Source organism: Canis lupus, chromosome 21 (assembly GCF_048164855.1).
Source record: "Canis lupus baileyi chromosome 21, mCanLup2.hap1, whole genome shotgun sequence".
Taxonomy (NCBI): domain Eukaryota; kingdom Metazoa; phylum Chordata; class Mammalia; order Carnivora; family Canidae; genus Canis; species Canis lupus.
Window position 1 is genome coordinate 21,476,221 of NC_132858.1, and position 25,330 is coordinate 21,501,550.

General features: G+C 34.2%; 1 protein-coding gene across 16 annotated transcripts in view; it reads right to left on the reverse strand.

Annotated features, from left to right (window-relative positions):
- Positions 1-25,330, reverse strand: part of CCDC73 (coiled-coil domain containing 73) — a 139,440-nt gene that overhangs the window by 65,817 nt on the left and 48,293 nt on the right. For 6 of the 16 annotated variants that reach the window (XM_072791027.1, XM_072791028.1, XM_072791029.1 and 3 more), the window contains 4 exons: positions 19,971-20,042; positions 15,447-15,518; positions 13,543-13,578; positions 12,516-12,590 (listed from right to left, as the gene is read on the reverse strand). The exons of 2 other annotated variants lie outside the window; for them this stretch is intronic. In XM_072791027.1, the coding sequence (XP_072647128.1) occupies positions 12,516-12,590; positions 13,543-13,578; positions 15,447-15,518; positions 19,971-20,042 (255 nt within the window). Of the gene's footprint in view, positions 1-12,515; positions 12,591-13,542; positions 13,579-14,984; positions 15,118-15,446; positions 15,519-18,020; positions 18,078-19,970; positions 20,043-25,330 lie in introns of those variants that run through there. 8 more of the 16 variants (XM_072791036.1, XM_072791034.1, XM_072791039.1 and 5 more) reach the window with 7 other exon arrangements.

The window sequence follows — 25,330 nt, forward strand, 5'->3', positions numbered from 1 at the left end:
TGAAAGACATGAGATGGGATGAGATCAGAGTATTTTTTAAGGCATATAGACAAAAGAAAAGTAAAAGGGTAGAAATTATCTAGAAAAATAAGAGGAAAACAAACTTCAGAACACTTTCGTTCTAATTCTGAAATCATTATTCACTACTGTAATAGTTAATTTTACATGGCAACTTTATTGGAACAAAAGGTGCCTAGAATAAACATTATTTCTGAGTGTGTCAGTGAGGGTGTTTCTGGAAGAGATGAGCATTTGAATCAGAATCCGTGAAGTAGATTGTGGTACTTCTCTGCTTCCATAAAGGGTAACCTAATTCCTCATAATAAATCTCTTTCTATATGTATATCCTACTGGTTCTGTTTCACTGAAGAATCTTCACTAACACAGCTACCATTTGCCAAAGGTAAAACTCATACACCTAGAGCATATTTACAAAATTATTTTAATTCATTGTTTTTCAGACATTAACACTTCTGCATTTAGTTCTTTCTGAATTATGATTCACAGCTATATTTTATCAACATTTCTAGAGCACTTCCCAACTTAACAACCTACCACATAGTTGCATTCCTATGAAACATAAGTAGAATTTGACCGTAATATAACTAGACTGACATAAAATCTTTTTACGGAGGCTATTATATATAATGACTTTTTTTCATTCTAAAATTAAATATAAGTGGATTATAGTATGAGATACAGACATCTTTCTGATACAGGAACAAAACTATGCTAACACTAATAAACTTATTAACTACAAAAGACAGTTTCAAAGATAAAGCACAAATGTTTTCCTATTATGGTTATCCCTCACTTTATGGAAAGTTTCATAAAAAGCTACTATAAAATGCATTTCTTTAGAGCAAACCCTATTTTCCCACTATTTTTCCATTAGCGAGCTTTATGTTACTTGGTAATAAAATCCTTCAAAATTATATTTAAAAATATTTAACCTTTTCCCCTTCCTGAACAATTCAGTCCTAAGTCCATGGGGTGGGATAGGGCAAGGTTAGTGTTCAGGGAAGGGATGAAGGGGTCATGGTGGCAGCATTCCAGAACAGGGTGTCAGGCCTGAATGGGGAAAAGAGGATCCCAATGAGAGAGAGGGAAATCTGTGAGGATTTCTTCAAGATCCAAGTAGTTTCCTCAACTACTGGGAGGAGTCAGAAGCTGAGTAAGGTATTATTTACAGATGACAGGATACTATATACAGAAAACATGAGAGACACCTGGCTTGCTCAGTTGGAAGACCATGTGACTCTTGATCTCAGGGTCAAAAGGTAAAGCCCCATGTTGGGTGTAAAGATTACTAAAGAAAAGAAAAAGCCCAAAAGATTCCACCAAAATACTACCAGAACTGATAAACGAATTCAGGGAAGTTGCAGGATACAAAATTGATGTGGAAAAATGTTATATTTCTATACACCAGTAATGAAGCAGCAGAGAGAGAAATTAAGAAAACAGATCCAGGTAGCCCTAGCAGCTCAGTGGTTTAGCGCCGCCTTCAGCCCAAGGCCTGATCCTGGAAACCCAGGATGGAGTTCCACGTCGGGCTCCCCGTATGGAGCCTGCTTCTCCCTCTGCCTGTGTCTCTCTGCCTCTCTCTCTCTCTCTCTGTCTCTTATGAATAAATAAATAAAATATTTAAAAAAAAGAAAACAAATCCCATTTATAACTGCACAAAAAATAAAAAGATATCTAGGAACAAACTTAACCAAAAAGGTGAAAGACCAATATTCTGAAAGCTATAAAACACTGATGAATGAAACTGAAGAGGACACAAAGAAATATAAAGACATACCATTCTCATGGATTGGAAGAACAAATATTGTTAAAAATGTCTGTGCAATCCACACATTTAATTGCAATCCCTATCAAAATACCAACAGCATTTTTCACAGAACTAGAACCAACAATTCTAAAATTTGTATGGAACCACAAAAGACCCTGAATAGCCAAAGCAATTTTTAAAAAGAAAAGCAAATTCCTGGAGGCATCACAATTCTGGACTTCAAGTTATATTACAAAGCTGTAGTAATGAAAACAGTGTGGTTCTGGCACAAAAATAGACACATAGATCAATGGAATAGAATAGAAAACCCAGAAATAAACCCAGAAAACCCAGAAATAAATGTTCAATTAATCTTTGACAGAGCAGGAAAGAATATCCAACTGTTGACAGTCCCTTCAAAATATGCTGTTGGAAAACTGGACCACTTTCTTATACCATGCACAAAAATAAACTTAAAATGATAAAGACCTAACTGTGAGACCTGAAACCATTAAAATCCTGAAGAGACCACAGGCGGAAATGTCTCTGACATTAGCTGTAGCAACACTTTTCTAGATATGTCTCTCAAGGCAAGGGAAATTAAAGCAAAAACAAACTATTGGAACTACATCACGATTTTTAAGAAGCTTCTGCACAGCAAAGGAAACAATAAACAAAACTAAAAGACACCCTTTGGAATGGGAGAAGATATTTGCAAATGACATATCCGATAGAGTTAGTTTCCAATATATATAAAGAACTTAAACTCAACACCCCAAAAACAATCCAATTAAAAATGAACAGATAGTTTTCCAAAGAGGACATTTATATGGCCAACAGACGCATGAAAAGATCTTCAGCATCACTGATTATCAAGGAAATGCCCATCGAAACTAAAATGAGATATCACCTCACACCTGTTCAAATGGCTAAAACTCGAGAAATAACAAGTGTTGGCAAGGATGTGGAGAAAAGAGAACACTCATGTAGTGTTGGTGGGAATGCAAACTGGTACAGCCACTGTGGAAAACATTATGGAGGTTCCCCAAGAGTTAAAGAGAGAACTACTGTACAATCTAGTAATTGCACTATTCAGTATTTACCCTCGAAATGCACTAATTAATTCAAAGGGATAAATGCACCCCTATGTTTACAGCTATGTTACAATAACTAAGATATGGAAGCAGCCCAAGTGTACATCGATAGATGAACGGATAAAGATGTGGTGTGTGTGTATGCAATATATACAATGGAATATTATTCAGCTATAAAAAATAATGAAATCTTGCCATTTGCAACGACATAGTTGGAGCTAGAGTGTATAATGCTAAGCAGAATAAGTCAGAGAAAGACAAATACCGTATCATCTCACTTCCATGTAAAATTTAAGAAACAAATAAGCAAAGTTTAGAGAGAAGGGGAGAGAAAAGAAAAAGGCAAACAAAGAAATAGACTCTTAACTATAGAGAATAAACTGATGGTTACCAGAGGGGAGGTGGATGGGGAGAAGGTTAAAATAGGTGATAGTGGTTAAGGAATGCATCTGTCATAAACAGCACTGAGTGATGTATGGAATTGTTGGAATCACCATATTGTACACCTGAAACTAATTAATATAACACTGTATGTTAACTATACTGGAATTAAAATAAAATTTATTCCAGTAAAATTCCTGTAAAAGGGTAACCCAGCTCATAGTGCCAGACTCAAAGCAGGAAAAAAAGGGGCATCCAGATTAGGAAGAAGGCATGGCAAAATGCCAAACTGGTTGTATACAAGGTAGTTTATCAAAGAAGTAAAAATATTAAGGAAAAAGAATGTCACATTTCTCACTGTAATAGAAAAGAAATGTGTAAGTACAGAAAGGAAATAAACTACAATTAACCTTGTGGTTTTGTATTAAAATTGGAGGTAATGTGAATTTATAGTTTTGATATACACAGGTTGTTAGGAAAATAAACATTATAAATTATACATAAACATAAATTATATTTGTGTGTATATAATACATACATAGATCTCAGTCTACCAAGTAAGTCTGAGAGCAGTGACATACCCATAGTAATGAGTATAACAGTGCCCAGATCTTTGCTTCTACATACCATTTGCCATTAAAAGGAACCAAGGAAACATGGAGAAATGATTCATTCCAGTGCAGGGTCAGATAAATTACAAAATGATCCTGACATATTTTGCTTTTATCTAAAAGCAGGAAAATGCTGAAAGAATGAAGACATATCCAAAGAACTCAGTAATTGGCTTTATGGACTTCCACTCACCAAATCAAGGGTGTGTTGAGCAACAAAATAAATTACAGTCATAGATTTTAATCCATTGAAAAAAACAATGAATCTATACTGATATAAACAAATATACAACTATAGTAAAATTTTTATTAGAAACAGGATTTACATAATTTCAAAGTATCTCCCTACAAAATACTCTGATTACAAAGGGGAAAAGAGTTCCTTTTCAATGGAGAAAGTTGTCAGATACTACCTTAATCAAAGTGCACATCACCAATAGTGAAAATGAAATCATGAACTGTCTGATAGGATTCAATTATAAGAACAAGAAATTTCTTCTGTAATATTACTGCCAAAGACATACAACTAATTCTTTTTTTTTTTAAGATTTTATTTATTTATTCATGAGAGACACAGAGACAGAGAGAGGCAGAGACACAGGCAGAGGGAGAAGCACGCTCCATGCAGGGAGCCTGATGTGGGACTCGATCCTGGGTCTCCAGGATCACATCCTGGGCCGAAGGCAGCGCTAAACCACTAAGCCACCCAGGCAGCCCCATACAGCTAATTCTAATCATGAGGAAACGTCATTATAAACAGACATTGGACATCTACAAAATAACTGGTCTGTATTCTTTAAGAGTGTCAAATCCATAAAAATTAGACAAATACTGGCGAACTAGTCTAGATAAAAGAAATTAAAGAGATATGACAAACAAATGCAACCCAAGATCCTAAGCTGGATCTTTTTGCTCTACAACACCTTATTAGGACAACTAGTAAAACCTCACTGGGGTATGATAATTAGATTTTAATTATATGTTAACGTTAACTCACTGATTTTGATGGTGTTGTTATGGTTTTATAAGAGAATGTCCTTGATTGTAGGAAAGATAAACTATAGTTTTGGGGATAGTAGGGTATAAGATGGCACACTACTCTTAAATCATTCAGGAAAACCTAAGTTCTTTATATTGTATTTCCAATATCTCTGTAAATTTATGATTCTCCAAGCTAAAAAATATCCAAATGTCTACCAATTCCTCATGGATAAATGTACACACTACAGGAATGTAATTTCCCTTGTCACTGTGTTAGTGAAGGCTTAATAAAATTGTGTTTCAATGGTACAAACAATAAATTATTGTATTAAATATGCCCTCAGTTCTGTGGAAGTAATTACTATCTTAATTTATAAATTCAGTAAGTTTAAAATTTAATGAAATAATGACATAATAGATCTATAGAGCTGAAAATCTCCCAATCCAGCTTTTACCATCTTCTATCTATGCTCTCATATTTATGCCTCTTCTGGGTGGGTAAATGAAGACCTCTCCCAAATTCCTTATTCCTGACTTTGAGAGTAAGGAATGTAGATATGTTAGTGGTTCATGAAGTGATCTTGTTCGGGAAATTCTGTTTGTTTGGGAAATTCTGACATATTTCAATTTCTTCACTTTACATAAAGGAAAATGAGGCTCAGGAAGACAAAGTATCTTATCACAGCATCATGTAATAAATCATTAGTAGGAAAAAATAATTTACTTAAAATCTACAGATAGGAAACTCAATAAAATCAGGAAAATATATGTAAGAAAATAAATTCAAAACAGAAATAGAAATCATTTTACAAAGAACCAAAAAAATGTAGAGCTGAAGAATGCAATGAATGAAATGAAAAAATGCAAAAGAGAGAGCTTTATGGCCACACTGAATTGAAGAATCAGTGAACTTGAAAACAGATCATCTTGGGATCGATCCCTGGGTGGCGCGGCGGTTCGGCGCCTGCCTTTGGCCCAGGGCGCGATCCTGGAGACCCAGGATCGAATCCCACGTCGGGCTCCCGGTGCATGGAGCCTGCTTCTCCCTCTGCCTGTGTCTCTGCCTCTCTCTCTCTCTCTCTCTCTCTCTCTGTGTGATTATCATAAATAAAAAAAAATTAAAAAAAAAAACAGATCATCTGAAGTTATTTAATAAGAGAAGAAAAAAGAAGGTTAGAGGGTGAAGAAAGCCTACAAGAGTTATAAAACAGCATCAATGGAATCAATACAAGCATTATGGGAGTCCCAGATGGAGAAAAGAGTAAGGGACAGAGGAAGCTTATTTAAAAATTAATGGTTGAAAACTTCCCAAATCTTGGGAGGTAAGTGAACATCCAGATTAATGAGACTCAGAGGACTACAAAGAGAATGAACCAAAAGAATACACTGAAACACTTTATAATCAAGTTGTCAAGAACAAAGACAGAATTCTGATAGTAGCAAGAGAAAAACAACTTGTCATGTATAACAGAACTCTAATAAGATTATCTGTAGATTTCTCAGCAGAAACCTTGCAGGCAAGAAGAGAGTGGGATGATATATTTTAAGTAACAAAAGAAAAATGTGCCAACTAAGAATACTATACATAAGCAAAAGTATCATTTAAAAAATGAAGGAGAGATATAGTCTTTCCCAGACAAACAAAAACTAAGGGAATCAATTACCACTTGACTTGCCTTATAAAAAATACTTAAGGAAATTCTTCAAATTGAAACATGCTAAACAGCAATGCAAAAACATATGAAAGTATAATTCTCATATGTAAAGGTAAGTATATAGACAAATACAGAGTAACTCAAGACTGAATCAGTAGTAAATTACTTTTAACCCTTATATGAAAATTAAAAATAAAAATTTATTAATGAATACACAATATAAAAAGATGCAAACCCTGGCTATAAGAACACAAAGTTAGGGATCCCTGGGTGGCGCAGCGGTTTGGCGCCTGCCTTTGGCCCAGGGCGTGATCCTGGAGATCTGGGATCGAATCCCACGTCGGGCTCCCGGTGCATGGAGCCTGCTTCTCCCTCTGCCTGTGTCTCTGCCTCTCTCTCTCTCACTGTGTGCCTATCATGAATAAATAAAAAAAAAAAAAAAAAAAAAAAAAAGAACACAAAGTTAAGGGGACAATTACAGTGTAGTGCTGCTGTATGCAATTCAAGTTGTTATCAATTTAAAACAGTTATAACTACAAGATATTTTATGCGAGACTTCAGATAACCATAAAGATAAAAAACTATAATACATACACAAAGATAAAAGGAAAAAAATCAAAGAAAATCATTACAAAAACATCAAGTTTTTTACATTACTTTTACATTACAAAAATACCATGAAAAGAGATATACAAAACAATTGTGAAAGAGATGGAAAACAATTTACAAAATGACAACAGTAATTCCACACCTATCAATAATTGTTTTAAATGTAAATATTAAACTTTTCAACCAAAAGGAATAGTGACAGGATAAAAAAAAAAAAATCTAGTGATATATAGCTATTCCCACTTATCTGTGGTTTCCCTTTCCATGGTTTCAATTACCCATGGTCAAATGCAATTAGGAATCAGATGACTCTCCTTCTAATGTATCATCAGAAGGTTAATATGAGCCTAATACTATGTCATGATGCCTACATCATTCACTACATTTCATCTCATCACACAGGCATTTGATCATCGTACAGCATCACAAGAAGAGAAGGGTGAGTTGTTTTTTAAGATTTATTTATTTGAAAGAGAGAAGAGTAGGGGAAGGGGGAGAGGAAGAGGGAGAGAGAGAGAATCTTCAAGCAGACTCCCTGCTGAGCATGAAGCCTGACACAAGGCTCAATCCCACCAACCTCAGATCATGAACTAAGCTGAAATCAAGAGTCAGGCACTTAATGGATTGAGCCCCCCAAGTCCCCCAAAGGGTGAGGTTAGTATTATAAGATACTACAAGATATGTTAAGAAAGACAGAAAAAAGGGAAAAAGAGATCATATTCACATAACATTACAATATATTATTATAATTGTTTGATTTTATTATTAGTTATTATTAAACTCTTACTGTGCTTAATTTATTTTATAAGTTTATTTATAAGTATTTAGGTATAGGGAAAAAAACAGTATATTTAGGGTTCAATACCATCCATGGTCTCAGGCATCCACTAGGGGTCTTGAAACATACTCCACATTGATAAAGGGGGACTACTGTACTATCAACAAGAGAGTCACTTTAGATTTAAGGACACAAATAGGCTGAAGTACAGAGATAAATGAAATATACCAGATAGTAACCAAAAATAAAGCAGGGGTGGCTATATTTATAGCAGATAAAATAAACTTCAGGTTAAATTCTGTCTTTGGAGACAAAAAAAAGATCATTATATGATGTTAAGGAGTCAGTTCAACAGGCAGCTATAACAACTGTATATGTACCCAACATCAGAGATAATAAATATATATATAAATATATACAGCAAATATCAACAGATCTACAGGGAGAAATGGACAGAAATACAGTAATTATAGGAAACTTTAATACCTCACTACAATAATGTACAAAACATCCAGAGAGAAAATCTACCAAGCAACAGCTGATTTAAACCTCACTATGGATCATATGAACATAAACAGACATACACACAGAAGTTCTCACCCTACAGCAGCAGAATACATTCTTCTCAAGTGCATGTGAAACATTCTCCAGGACAGATCACATTAGGTCACAAAATGAGTCTTAACAAACTTAAGAAGATCAAAATCAGGGCAGCCCCGGTGGCGCAGCAGTTTAGCACCGCCTGCAGCTCAGGGCATGATCCTGGAGTCCCGGGATCGAGTCCCACGTCAGGCCCTCTGCAAGGAGCCTGCTTCTCTCCCTCTGCCTGCGTCTCTGCCTCTCTCTCTCTCTCTGCATCTCTATGAATAAATAAATAAAATCTTTAAAAAAAAAAAAAAAAGAAGATCAAAATCATTCCAAGTATCTTTCCATCTATAGTGGCATGATACAAGAATCAATAACAGTAAGAAAACAGGAAAATTCACAAGTATGTGGAAACTAAACAACATTCTTGGATAATTATTGTGTCCAAAAAGGGAGAATTTAAAAAGCATCTTGAAACACATAAAACCAATAACACAACATAACAAAACTTATGGGATGTGGCAAAAGTAGTACTAGTGGGTATTTTTATAATGATAAATGCCTACATTAAAAAAAGAGAGAGAGAGAAATATTTCAAATAACAGTCTAATTTTACATCTCAAAGAACTAGGAAAAAAGAGAACTAACCCCAATGTCAGCAAAAGGGAATAATAAAAGTTAGAACAGAAATTAAGTAATAAATAGGAAAACAACAGGAAAAAAATCAACACAACTAAGTTATTGTTTGCAAGGATAAATGAACTCTACTAACCCTTAGCTAGATTAACAAAAAGAGAACAAATTCAAATCAATAAAATCAGAAATGGAAGGAGACATTACAATGGATGCCTCAGAAATAAAAAACAACTACACTCCAACATATCGGATAACCTGGAAAAAATGGATAAATTCTTAGAAACACACAATCTGTCAAAACTGAAGAAAGATGAAATAAAAAGCTTGACCATACTGATCACAAATAAGGAAACTGAATCAATAATTTAAAAACTCTCAAGAAAGAAAATCCCTGACCAGATAGCTTCATGGACAAATTCTACTAAACATTTGAAGAATTAAAATATCCCAGTCCTTCTTAAATTCTTCCAAAATGCAGAAGAAGAAGAAACACTCCCAAAGTCATTTTATGAGGCTGGCATCACTCTGATAACAAAGTCAGAAAAAGCCAACAGAAGAAAACTATAAGCCAATATCCCTGATGAACACAGTTGCAAAAATCTTCAATAAAATTCCAGCAAACCAAATTCAACGCATGTTAAAGGTTCATACACCATGACCAAGTGGGATTTAACCCTGGGATGCAAGGTGGTCTGGCATATGCAAACCAATCAATGTGATAGACTACATACAGAATTTTAAAAATTCACATGTTCATCTCAATAGATGTAGAAATGCATTTGACAAAATTTAACACCCATCCATGATAAAAACTCTCAACAAAATGAGTATACAAGGTAACTGACCTCAACACAATAAAGGCCATATATAAAAAGCCCACAGTAAACATCACCATCATTTCAGTAGAAGGCATGGATACTCATTCTTATCACTAATTTCAACACAGTGCTGAAAGTCCTAGCCAGAGAAATTAGACAAGAAAAAATAAATAAAAGGCTTCCAAATCAGCAAGAAGTACAATTTTCTGTTTGGAGATGACATGATCAGATATGTAGAAAATCCTAAACACTCAACAAAAACAGTGTTAGAACTAAAAAATGAATACAGTAAAGTTGTAGGATACAAAACCAACATATAAAAATCAGCCTTATGTCTATATACAAACTATCCAAAAAGGAAATTAAGAAAACAATCCCATTCACAACGAAAAATATATTTAGAAATAAATTTAACCAAAGAGATAAAATATTTGTACATTGAATATTATAAAACATTGATGAAGGAAATTTGAAAAGACAGGTAAGTGGAAAGATATCCTGTGCTCATGGATGGAAGGATTACTATTGTGAAAATGTCCATATTACTGAAAGTGATCCACCACTTCAATGTAATCTATGAAAATCAGAATGTTAATCTCTACAGAAATAGAAAAAAAATCCTAAAATTCATACAGAACCACAAAAGCCCCTAAAACCAGAAAATAATAGCCAAAGCAAACTTGAGCAAGATGAACAAAGCTAGAGGTATCATGCTTCCTGATTTCAAAATATATTTCAAAATTACAGTGACAAAAACAGTATGATACTAGTATAACAACAGACATACTGGTTAATGGATCAGAATAAAGAGACCAGAAATCCATGCAACTACAGCTAACTGATCTTTTTTTTTTTTTTTTTTTTAAGATTTTATTTATTCATTCATGAGACACACACAGAGAGAGGCAGAGACATAGGCAGAGGGAGAAGCCGGCTCCTCATGGGGAGCCTGATGTGGGACTTTATCCTGAGACTCTGTGACCACATCCTGAGCTGAAGGCAGACACTTGACCACTAAGCCACCCAGGTATCCCAACAGCTAACTGATCTTTAACAAGGGTACCTAGAATATACAATGGGGAAAAGATAATCTTCAATAAATGGTGTTAGAAAAACTGGATATCCACATGCAGAAGGCAAATTAGATTCTCATCTCACACCTTATACAAAATCTCATACTATATACAAAAATCAACTCAAAATGGGTTAAAGACATAAAACATAAGGCCTGAAACCATAAAACTACCAGAAGAAAAAACACAGGGAAAAAGCTTCTTGATGTATAGGCAGTGATTTTTTGGATATGACACCAAAAAGCACAGGCAATGAAAGTAAAAATAGTCTACTAGAACTACATAAAACTAAAAATCTTCTGCAAACAAAATAATCAACAGAGTGAAAAGGCAATCTATAGAATGGGAGAAACATTTGCAAACCATGTATCTGATTGGGGTTAATATCCAAAATAAAAAAAAATCCAAAATGTATCAGAAGCTCGTACATTCCTAGCAACAAAACAAAACCAATATAAACATTGGACTGAAGACCTGGATAGACTTTTCTAGAAAGAAGACATACAAATGGCCAACAGGTATATGAAAAGAAGCTCAACATCACCAATTATCAGGGAAATGCAAATCGAACCCAAAGAGGTATCTCCTTACACCTATTAGAATGGCAATGACCAAAAAGACCAGAGATAACAAAATTGGTAAGGATATGAAGAAAAAGGAACCTTCTTACTACCTTAATCAACTAACGAAAGTTTATCATATGCTTAAACAAATTGACACTATGATGTGAGTTACCTAATTAAGGATCCATCAGGATCCTTCCATTAAAAATATATTTTGGCCTTTGTAATCAATGTTATCTATAGATAGTTCAAAATGATGTATTTTCTCCCCTAACAATCTTTATTTTACTTTGTATCTCATTTTATTGCTTGTCTTCTCCCCCTCTACCTTTGAATGGAAGCTCCATAAAAGTAAAGACTTTCGTCCTTTTTATTCATTGCTGTATCTCCAGAGCTTAGAACAGTGCTTGGCATATTATAGACCTTCAAAAAATATACTTATTAAACAATCCTTGTTGTATACCTCTGTATTCTATATGAGACTGTGAACAACTTAAAGGCAAATGTGATGATTTTATCATTTCTGTATTTGCAGTTCTTAGCAAATAATCATGACTTGCTTAATGCTATTTTAACTTTTTTAAGGACCACAGTTAATCAGTTATAATATATACGCCTGACTTGGTTTTTTCATCTATAAAGTGTTAAAAATAACATATTTAATTATACTACAGTAAGAAATAATGAAGCTAATTTTAATATTTCTTTTTAAAATAAAAGATGAGGAAAAATCCTACTAATTTGAAACTCAAGGCTAATTTTAATATTTCTTTTTAAAATAAAAGATGAGGAAAAATCCTACTAATTTGAAACTCAAGGCTTTCAGGGAAGAACTCCTAAATTGTATACTATATGAATTTTTCTCAGCTTTGTTTTGCTAACCCACATATTTATTGGACATTTTACTAATACAATGTTAAAATATCAAATTATTTTTAAAGCAGTACTAAGTCGTTTTACCTGTAATGCTTTTAATGTTTCCTTCAATCCTTCTATTTCTTTTTCTTTTATTTCTGTAGCAAGTTGATATTTTCCCTTTAGGTAAAAAAAAAAAAACAAAAAAAACCTATATTTCAGTACTTTCCAGTGTAAATGGGGAAAATAGAAAAGTTCAAGAACCAAAACCTCTGCTTTAAAACTAACACTTCACAGCTTCAAACTTGGATCTGCACCACAGTTGACATCCCTAATGACTTCAAAATACCATGAACTTACAATAAGATAAGATTACCAATATCATGGAATAAAAGATTATAGCAAATCACTTTATCAGTATTAAACAAATATTTATAACAAATATTTATGGAGGCCTCGGTGCATGATAATAATTTTATTAGAAGAGCATTCCACAGAATTTATGGACACTATATAATTATTTAATTCATAGAGCTAGAATAAATATATTCTAATTAGTTACAAGTATATTTGTCTTATAAAGATATGGAAGAATTTTTTTAAAGGCCTTTATAAACAGTATGATTACTGATATAATAAAACATGTATTAACTATTAAATAATGAGAGAAAATAGTTAATTCCAGGTGAATTTCTAGTTCAGAGTTGTATCTTCTTTTCCCATTGGTCTGCATCCAGATGCAAATCATTTTAATGTTTTTTTAAACATGTAATTACATTTAAAAAGCATTAAAAATACACTTACTAGAAACATTGCAGTAAAATAGAAAGAGCATTAATTTGGAGGCTGAAGAGATCTAAGTTCTAGTCCCAACTTTGCCACTTCAGAATAAGGGCTTTAGCAAGTCATTTAATCTTGCTATGCTTCACTATTATCAACCATAAAATGACAGAGGTAACATGATTTCCTTGGGTCTTTACAATATCTAAGGTTTTAAGCAATTAACAGTCTCCATTTACCTATTGCTAATACTCCTTTTCATTGTGGTGAACAGCTGATCATTAAATGTACTTAACTAAAAAAAAAAAATGTACTTAACTATGCTTTAAATTATTAAAAAATTAATAAATACCTTTTCTTCTTCCAAGGCACACATCTTCATTTGCAACTGATAAACAATTTTAAAAATTAAAATACTGGTAAGGAAATTGTTAACAGTGATTTACACTGGTCAATGAGACTATAAAAAGATTTTACATATCTATACTGTTTGAACTTAATACAATATGAACGTGCTGCCTTTACACTGAGAAAATAAAAAATAATAAAAGACATAAAAGGAGGCAAAAAGCCAGTCACCAAAAAAATGAACAATTTAATCACATGATTAGGGATGCCATCATCCTTGAAATTTTAATTTTTCCTTCCACAAGTTTGTTTTCTTAAACGTTTCAATAGTTTGCCATCTACTCTTAAATAATAACATGTAACATTTTCTGAAGGCACACTTTTTAAATTTTTTTAAAATTTTACTTTGAAGACACAAAATAAATAAATTTATTTTATGAAATCTGTATCATTTGTATTAGCATTGGCAGTATTTTCTGAAATTTTTTAAAAGATGCATGTAGCTGTCTAATAAATAAATAGTGATATTTTAAAACAGAGTAACTAGGGTCAACATGCCAAAGAAAAATAAGTATTTCAAGCAACACAGGATACTAGGCAAAACTGACAAGAAATAAAATTTTTCTTTGGAACTTCTCCATCTCATTTTCCACATCCCTCACTTACATTCAAGAATCAAGAAGAGGAGAAGGGTGGGCAGGCAAGGGGAGGAAAGGAAATAAACAAAAACAAGGAGAAAAAAAGAGCCCAAGAGCACTTTCTCCACTACCCTTCAGATACCCAGACATTGTTATTTTGCCTAAAGTCCCTTGTGATAAGAGAGACGTAAACTTCCCCTCTCCTAGAAAATACTATATGGTATATTTGACTTCTGCTTCTTAAGTTTTCAATTAAAATTCCCATAACTTTGGTGAGGCCAATCTCAGACTAAAAAGAAGAAAAGTTCATCATTTGCTTCAACAACCCTATACTACAGTGTGCATTACAATAACCTCAACCAACTAGTAATTTATCTTATGTAGGTATATTTCTTTTTATGCATTTCACTTTCTAAACACACACACTCATGGGAAGACAAAAAAGAGGGAAGGAAAAAGAAAGAAAAAATGGTGATGCTGGAATGGCTATAAGAAAACAGTTGGGCAGCCCGAGTGGCTCAGAGGTTTAGGCCACCTCCGGCCCAGGGTGTGATCAAGTCCCACGTCAGGCTCCGTGTACCGAGCCTGCTTCTCCCTCTGCCTGTGCCTCTGCCTCTGTGTCTCTCACGATTAAATAAATAAAATCTTCAAAAAAAAGAAAGAAAAAAGTTGACAGTATTTATCACGAGCACATTTCTTACACTTAGATTTTCTAACGAGGGGCTGAAGAGAAATCTGAAGTTAGAAAGAAGAGCTATACAACTCAAAATAACTTTAGGAAGTTCTATTCATTTTTTAAATAACATACATATATGTTTTTCTCTGCTCTTAGTTGCTGATAGTTAATATTTATGGAGGCTTCAGTGCATGATGATCTCATCTCCTCATTCTTCACATCTCCCTCCTTGTATCTCAGCTTTTTATCAGTGTTCTAGTTCTGGCTTGGGTAAAGGAGGAAAGCAGAAAAGGTAAGAGCCTAAAATCCTCTCATCAAAGAGAGAGGGGAGAAGGGAGAGAAGGAACAAGAGCACAGACACATCACTGACCTAATTTATTTAGGAGAGATGAAAATACATCTCAAAAAAAACCTAGTTTTCCTAATTTCCCTCCTTAACTCCTCCTACTACATATCACTTGTGATTCAAAGAACTCTATCTCCTGCTTCCATTAATACTCTTTTGATTTTCAAAGTGATATGCCATAATATTCATATGGGGGCAGGGGGTGAGATATTTGAAACTGTAGTGTTCACCTATGCTTATAAAATTACCTGCTTTTTAAAAGCTGCCAAAGCTTCTTTATGTTGCTTTGCTAATGTTTCCTTTTGATTCTGAAGAGTTTCCTATTTTAAAAATTATGAAAAGTCAAAACATAAATTTGAGCAACTTCCAATTTTAACTTTTACTTAGGTTCACAATTTAAATAAAAGTTAAACATTTATTGCATATATTACTGTATGCTCTTAAATGCAACTTTAAAGTAATCCTACGATTTTTTTTTTTTACCTGTCAAAGAATCAGCATATAATAATCATGCTTTCAGTTGCATCTTCACATTAAAACACATTTCCTAAAGTTTTTAAACTCTAAACATGGCTCAGAGTGCCTGGGTAGCTCAGTTGAGTAAGCATCCAAGTCTTAATTTCGGCTCAGGTCGTGATCTCAGGGTCATGGGATCGAGCCCCACATGGGGCTCCATGCTCAGTGGTGAGTCTGCTTGAGATTCCGTCTCCCTCTCTCTCCTTACCTCTCTCCCCACCCTGCTCTCTCTCTCTCTCAAATAAATAAACCTTTAAAACACACACACACACACACACACACACACCTCTAAACATGGTTGATCCCAAAGCTTTCAAGAAAATATATCATCAAAAGTTATTAAAATTAATAGTACACAAGAAGCCTATAGTCTTTTAGTATTCCCAAAGAAACCCATTTTATTATCTAAACACAAATGTTCACCTGAGGCACAATTCTTTAGATTCACTGAAGTAATTTTTTAATATCAAAATGACCACGGGGCATTTTTTAAAAATCCACATATGTGACTTTTTTTTCTTCTCTCCTTCCTTTTTTGATAAAAGTTGTGTTCTGTTCTTCAGATTCAAGAGGACTTCAAACTTTTTTTTCTATGTTTACTGAATAATTCTCACAATTAAAAAAATTAGATCTAAAAGTGGGAACCACTTTGAATGTTTCTGTTATTTGACTCCATGTTTCTAAATATGTGCTGATTTACCAACTTAAAAATTTTATCTGACTTCCTATTATGATAGTTGGGAGTTGGCTTTCTTGTACAACCATCATCTAACAATCTGAGTTACATAAAAATTGTGACTTAAATCAATCTTCAGCATTTATACTATTATGACTATACAATTTTTATTCAGTGTTCAGCCATATAATATACCATAATTACATTCTACCTAACACAGCTTTTTATTTTTTCTGAAGTTAGCAATTACTTTAAAAAAATTCTTGGGGCACCTGGCTGGCTCAGTCAGAAGAGCACGTGATTCTTGGTCTTAAGGATCTGAGTTTGAGCCCTGTGCTAAGCACAGAGATTACTAAAAAAGAAATTAAACTTAAAAAATATTTTATTTCCTACAGCTAACTAAAAAAAAATAATACTGCCAGTTCCTAGATCTGTACCAATGGTTCACATTCCCAAATGAAAAAAAAATTGAATGGAAAAAGTAAAGTGAGAAAATCCCAAAAATGCTTAGGAAATCAAAAAATGCCCAGGAAACCAGACAAGTTTAGAAAAGCTAGAAATGTTGGACAAAACCTTTCAGAGGTCTTTGTCCAGTTTTCTGTGAAAATAAATTAGACTCTAATCCACGCTTGCAAGCAAGGAAAGAATTTATTGAAGTCCTCCAGGATAGATTCTTTGAGGAGTACATTCTGATGTACATGTGACCTCTAGCTTTCTCCTCACTTTTTGTGAAACGCCTTAAGTCTGGAAATAGATGTAATATGCAACAAAAACTGGAATAGGAAATAGCCCCATTGCTAGATCTCCAAAGGCAGATGTTCAAAAAGCTTTAGAACAAAAGCAGAATAAACTGGAGGCCTTACAGATAAAACAACTTAATGCGCCCACCCCAGTCATCAAGCACTGAAGGAGTGAGCCTCTTGGTAAATACCTGTAGATATTTATCATAAACAGAAAAGGCACTGGGGAAAAACCTTTCCTGAACTAGCTAAAAAAGTGAAGGGAAAAAAAAACCAAGTGGGCAAATCAATGATAATGTTCTGAGGGCAAATCATGCACCCAACTTCCCATTTTATCCTCACACTTGCAAAGAGAAACTTCTCTAAATATTAAAAGGAACTTTGTAAATATTTTTACACCATATATCCTGCCATCATCACATAACCTCTTGCTCAGAGTCAATGAGCTACTCAGATAATGAATATCTCTAATAACCCAGAGATATTCCTCCACTGTTTCAGCCTCCAGTTGTTATCCTTGGATCCTCAAGTTAGATATTATTTTCTCCTTTATGACACGATACCCATTAACATAAGATAAAGGAATCTACTATGTAAACAGAACTGCAAAATTAAATTCTTCCCTGATTTTTTTTCTTTTACATCCCTGAGGATTTTTCTATTATAATCATATCACAGCTAATTTAGATATTGACTTACTGTTACCTTTGTGTATAATCAAACCAAATAAAGATCTCTATGAAGTACATTCTTCGTGGACAAAATGTCTTACTGATATTAGCAGCAAACTTCTATCTAACTTTACATAAAATCTTTAAAACCAGAAGTTAAAAACTAAAGCCAGTAGTCTAAAAGCCTATAATAGAGAAAGGATGAAACACATTTTATACCAGTCTTTGAATACTGTTGTTTCCCAGTCAAGAAACCCAATGGGTGAAGATAAAGATCTGTTCAAGAGAAATAAATAAAATAAGCATGGCCCTAATTCTTTGTGGTACTGAGCCCAAATACTATTTTATCTTTAATGCTTTCTGACTCTACATATACTATATATATATATATATATATATACACGTTCTGCTTTCTATAGTGTCCCTTCAAATCAAGATGGTGTAACCTGTTTGTTTAGTCCTGGGAAAGTCAATTTACCTAGACAGCTATGCCTCAGGGGTTTAATGAGGAACCTTAAGGAACTTAAATTTCTCTGTAACTCTACTTTTATTCAATACATGGGCAAATTTTTGTTGTTCTAAAGATGAGGAGAGCTCTAAGACTGACTCCATTTAACTACTTACTGCTTTAGCACAAAAAGGACATGAAAATTCCAAATAAGTTAAAGAATTTTATAATTTTATCAGAATAAAATCCAACCTTTATCATTCATTAATTTAGCTTATGATTTGGATCTATTTCTAGACTCTATTATGTTTCAAGGAATACCTATCCACGTATGCTATACTAAGCTACCTTAATTACTATGGTTTATAATAATATATTTAAGAATCTAGTATAGCTATTTCATCCTGTTCTTTTTCAAAAATTTCCCAGACACTCTGATATGTTTATTTCCACATGAGCCTTATAATCAGTCTAGGAACAGCAAACACCATCTTGGGACTGGATTATATTAAACATACTGGTTAACTTAAGGATTTGGATAACTTTATACTGTTGACTCTCTCTATCCAAAAACAGATATAGCTTTACATTTTTAATTTGCTTGGAGTCTCTGCTTGTACTTGGCGTTTATCTGGTTTTTCCTTGTGCAGAGAGATTTGAGATCTCTGCCTCATAAAATCCTGCTCTAGTTTAACTCCCATATTCTACACAACCTTATGGGCCTGTCTGGTCTCAAAATTCCCATCATTTCTAGTTTGAGCTATTCACTGTCACGTGAATTCTGACATGTTACCTCCAAGTTCCCGTTTAAATACTGCCAAATAGTGAAGGGGGGGGTAATAATTAAGATCTCAATTTTTAGCTATTAAGATACTTTGGTGGAAAGGCATGTGAAGCACTATCAAAAAATGCTTCCATATAAATAAGGCTAGAGAGACTCAGATCTGATGATACTGGTGGTTATGTCTTTGTTTTTGTTTTTTTTTTTTAAGTGGGCTCCACACCCAACATGGGGCTTGAACTCATGACACCAGGATCAAGAGTCACAGGTTTACTGACAAAGCCAACCAGATGTCCCTCTGCTACTGAGTTTTTTTTAAATATTTGGTTATGGTATATAATAACAGCCTGGGAAAATAAAGAGGTTTTACTTCTTAAAAGATATTCTGACTCCATTATAACACATATTGTGTTTCTAAAGTATTAAATAGATCATAGTAGTCTGCAGCACTATTATCAAAAAGCCTGAAAAAAATTTTTCATTCTCAAGGTTCTGGAGGTTCAAATGTTATTAAAAACAGTTTTAGTCAGAATTCTCTTAATACTTTGTTTAAAATAATATACAATCCCCAAATATGTTTAGGAAATTTAAATTAAATTGAATTAAAAATTCAAATTTCAATTAAGTTAGAATACTTCTTTAAATAGATGCTAAAAAGTCTAACCTGAAATAAAAATTAAAATACACATCTTTTGAAGTGCCTGAGTGGCTCAGTACATTAAGCATCCGACTTTGATTTTGGCTCAGGTCATAATATCAGAGTGGTGAGACAAGCCACACATCAGCTCCATGCTCAGCAAGGTCCGCTTGAGTTTCTCTTCCCTCTACCCCTCCCCCACCACTCAGTGTGCTTTCCCATGCGCTCGCTCTCTTGCGCGCTCTCTCTCTCTCTCTCTCTCTCTCTCTCTCTCTCGTAAATAAATCTTTTTAAACAACTCACCTTTTGCCATTTAAGTTCTTGGATCTCCATAATAATTTTACCAATCTGCTCTTCATATTGAGTTTCTGCTTCCTAAATCAAAAAGAAAAATGTTAGGAAAATCAGGATTTTAAAACTTTCCACTATATGTGCTGCCGAAGCGAGCAGATTTTGAAACTTTCCATTTTGGCTCTTTCTAGAGAGATTAAAAAAGCATTCCCTCATGCTTACAACAAGAAAAAATCTGAACAAAATGCAAATTAAATAGACAAACCCATCGGAGAACTGAAATCAGATCATTCAAGTAATCCAAACTCTGGATAACTCTCTCCTGCAAGGAGAAGAGAACCACAGGATTTGCTTACCTGGTACATAAACCACTGAGTGCTGATGAAAAAACTCAGCTGGAAGTTCTTAAACAATTGCTAAACGCAGAACGTGGACTAGTATAAGAATATGAATTCCCAGGGGCAGCAGAAATAAGGAGGCTTTATACTTTTTACCAGGTTTTTCTTCCAGATGTCCATCGGGTGCTTACAAGGAAGGATAAGAAGAATTCAGCAATCTGAGCTTTCCCCTGCGGGACTGGCTGGGGAAAAGAAGAGCAGTCACAACCCATCTTTTCTATTTCCCTTACAGCTCAAGAATCTTACTCTGTAAGGGAAAGGGCAACAAAAAACCGTATTTAAGAACACTAGTGGAAACCCTCTACAGCTGGGAAAGGGGACCACGAGTCACCACTGAAAACTCTACCAAGACAGACTGGTCTTCCTTAACTCCCCTAAGTTATTGAATAAGGGCCTCATCAATAGGGGAAGGAGCAATAAAAACTACAGCATGAGAGCTCCTGTGGAAAGCCACTGCACTGGAAGCAAGCTAGGAAATAACAGCTCTACCACTGGGGAAGAAGCAGAAAAACAGCAGGAATACAGTAGGCCTAGCATTAAAAACAAAAGAGGGATTAGAACTCTTGTGAAGACCTCACCCTGAGACAATTTCATGTAAGTACTGAAATTTAACAATGTCAGAGAATGCCCTTATTCCCTCCACCTGCAGCCACCACCTGACAAATTAGTATTGAATAAAAAGAATAGGGAGATCAGCTGGGAGGGCTGCAAAGACTCTCAGAGATAGCACAAACGGAAGACTCACAGTCAAGGAACAAGGTCCAAAGCCACACAGGAAGCAGTTATTTAGAAAAATCCTCTGATTTTGTTTAAAATCATGTAACACTCCTGAATCAGCCTATACCATAAATACAAGGTATCACTAGGGAAATCTGAACCTTCTGTTGAAAAATTTAACAGGTAGACTTGAAAAGACCCTGTAGTGTTAAAGGTATGCCCCAACATGCATAAAAAGAGCCCATCTGCAAAGCTGGGAGTTGTTTTAGTTTCTTTTGGCTCCGGGTATTTAAGGAAATTTCTGACAAAGTACTAAGCTAATCATTAAGTTAAGAACACAATGACTTCAGTGGCCACACATGACAGAAACAGCAGACTTCACAAATTTAGGAAAAGTCACTAAACAATGACAACAAGCAGCAACCCTAAAAAGGAAAAATATCTGATTTCCAGAGTTGCCACATATTCAAAATGTCCATGTCCAGTTCCCAACAAAAAACACAAAGCATACAAAGAAACAAAGTGTGATCCTTCCACAAGCAAAAAAATTAAAAAGAACTGTCTCTGACCAAGTGCAGACAATGGGCTTACTAGACAAAAACTTTACATAAACAATTAAATATGCTCTAAGAACTAAAAGAAATCATGTACAAAGATACCACAGCCATTAAAAAGTCAATAAGAGAATGCTACAAACAAGTTTATGCTCATAAATTTGACCACTTACAGAAATGGACCAATTCTTCAAAACTACAAACTACCAAAGCTCACTGGAGGTAATATACACAATCTAAATAGCCCTATGGCCACTGGTTTAAAAAGCTCCCCAAAAATAAATGTCCAGGCCCAAATGGTTTCATCTCTAGGGAATTCTACCAAACATATAGAGAATTAACATAACTTTTACACTCTCTTCCAGATAAGTAAAAGAAGGAGGAACACATCCCAACTCATTTTATAAGACCTGTTTACTGTGACACCAAAATTAGACAAAGACAGTACAAAAAAAGGAAACTAAGACCAATACCCCTCACAAGTTTTGATGTAAAAATCCTCAACAACATAGTAGCTAATAGAATCCAATAACATATGAAACGTTCTACATCTTGACCAACTAGAATTTATTCCAGATATACAAGGCTGATTCAATGTCAATAAGTTGATGTATCTCAACATATCGATATGCTAAAGAAGAAAAATCACATGACCATATTAATTGATACAGAAAAAGCAACTGACAAAACCCAACACTCTTTCATGATAAAAACTCTCAGCCATTTTGGAATAAAGAGAAATATCTCAATTTGATAAAGAACATTCATAAAAACACTATACTTAAACACCATATTTGGAGATAAAAGCCTGGATGGATAGATGGATGGATGAACAGACAGAAAAGGAAAGAGGAAAAGTAAAGAGAAAGACAAGGGGGGAAAAAAAAGAAGGAAGGAAACAAATCAGAAGAAAATTGTCTCTATTTGTACATGACATGATTGTTTACATAGAAAACCCCAAGGAATCTATAAAAAATTTCCCAAACCTAATAATTGAGTTCAGCAAAGTTTCAGGATACAAGATCAACACTCAAAATAATCATGTTTCTATATACTAACAATAAAAATGCAGAAAACAAAATTTAAAACACAACATAATTTATAATCACTCCAGAGAAAATGAAATACACAGGTATACACTTAATAGACATGGATCTGTATGCTGAGTGATAGACATGGATCTGTATGCTGAGTGATAGAAGCCTTACCTAAAAGAGTACATACTGCATGATTCCATTTATATGAAATGTTAGAAAAAAACTAATTGACAATGGGAAAAAAATCAAAGAGTGGTTGCCTCTTGGGGAGGGAGTAGGAGTAGAACTGGCCTGGATAGACAGAAACATTTTATATCTTGATAAGGCTTTATATCTTATGGATCTATGATTCTCATCAAATGTACAGCTAAGATTTGTACCTTTTACTGTATATTAATTTAAGAAATAAAAAGCTGTAAACAAATGTTGAACTCTACTTAATGATTTGCAGTCTTAAGTACTCAGAAGGAAGTACACCAATGCCTGAAATTTACTCTGAAATGACCAAAAATGAAGCTGAAAGAGGGATAAATCTATGGATATGTGATAAAGCAAGTACAGGAATATGTTAATGGTGCATGAGTGTTCACTGTCAAATTCTTTCAGTTTTGCTGTATGTTTGACAATTTTCACAATGAAATGTTTTGAAGAGATCAAAAAGTGAATGTTAACAGATAAAATACATGTTTTTGTTCTGAAATATTTTCTTTATGCCTCTCTTACATGTTCTTTGACTTATACACAAATACGTATTCAAAGATAGGTTTTCATGAAAGTTGTCTCATTTAAAATGCTTTCAGCAGCAAGCAGCAACAACTAACCCCAACTCACAATGGTTTATGGGATTTATCTCACATGATAATGACTTCTAACATTGATTTTCAGTGGCTCAACAGTATCATCAAGGACTATGGTTTTGCCCATCTTTTCATTTTCCCATTATCTAAGTTATTTTCTTTAGGCTTCTCATCACTTGGCTGCCTAAATTGCAGGCATTATGGTCAGGAAGGGCAATACACTGTGGTAAAAAAAAAAGTATAATCTCTTAATAAAAGAATAACAAAACTTTTTCCAGAAGCTTCCCAACACATGTAATCTCTCATTGGCCATAACCAGGCCACATACCCACTCCTAAGTCAGTCATTGGCAAGGGGAATACACTGGACCTTTATGTGTAGTTAAGATCAGTAAGGATCTACCTGAATCACATTGGTGAGAAGTGGATCCTAGGCACAGTCAGGGTTCTTCTAATATGGAATAAGGAAGAGAATGTATACCAACAGGGTATGCTATGCAATTAACAAAGTGAGGAGAAAATATAAGCTCTTCCAAAATACGTAACTATGGTCAAAACATACTAAAAAGGAAAATAAAAATATACACATTTGCTTGGAAAAGGGGTACATATTACACACATATCTTCCCAAAGCAGTTGGATTGAAAATGTGCAAGACACTGCTTTCTTCACGTGGGCCCGGTTATACACTTCTCTTTTAAATGGGTTCTGAGATCTTACTGTGATTTAGAAACTCTTCTAAGTACTTTTCCTGTATTGATTAACTTAATCCTAGGTGTAATTTTTTGAGGTAAGTACTTTTATTATCACTATTCTACAGATGAGGAAAACTAAGTTAGCAAGAGAATAAGTAACTTGCCTAAACTCACATAGCAACTAAACAGCAGAGCTAATATTTGAACCTAGATGATCTGTCTCTAGAGTCTCTTAAACACATTATTTCATTATCTTTAGGAGATTGTGGGTGCTGTAGGACAGTATGGATTGCTATGATACACTCCTTTCCTTCAAAACCCTCAGAATTGGGGATCCCTGGGTGGCGCAGCGGTTTGGCGCCTGCCTTTGGCCCAGGGCGCAATCCTGGAGACCCGGGATCGAATCCCACGTCAGGCTCCCGGTGCATGGAGCCTGCTTCTCCCTCTGCCTATGTCTCTGCCTCTCTCTCTCTCTGTGTGACTATCATAAATAAATAAAAATTAAAAAAAAAAACCCTCAGAATTAAAAAAAAAAACTCAGAATTTAATCTTCATATCCCACAAAAGATAGAAAGACATTCAAAATTATATTACCTATTTTAAGTATACAAGTACATTCTGAATATTTGGTACATTTCAAAATAACAAGTAGAAATATTTCTTGAATAGAAAAACAAATTAAGAATTGCTACAAATTTTCTTAGAATATTTTTCTATTTCAGAAACCTTTGTAATAGACTAAGTTGAAAAATGTGAAAACAGTTTAAATACTAATTAGAAAAGAGGTTTTTAAAAATACAAACTTTTAGGCTATTTCATGTATATTACTGATATTTATCTTGAATACTTTGTAGCTAATCAAACTAAGAAACTATCTGAAAGAATGATTAGTATTTTATTAGACAACACGAGAAATTGAATTGGGCAATTTCGTAGGAGGTGGATTTGAGTTTGAAAAGGAGAATAAAAGTACCCAGTTACAGTTTTGGCTGCTTGGACATGTGCCTGCTATATGTACTATGTCCCTAAATCTGTTCAGGGTCAAGAATTGAAGAAGCCTGACCAATACACAGCACATCTTGTAAAACTACAGCCTGAAGCAAGCACTTTAAAAAAAGCATGACACTTTCTAAAGGTTATAAAGAGTAAATAAACCATCAAATTACTCTTCTTTT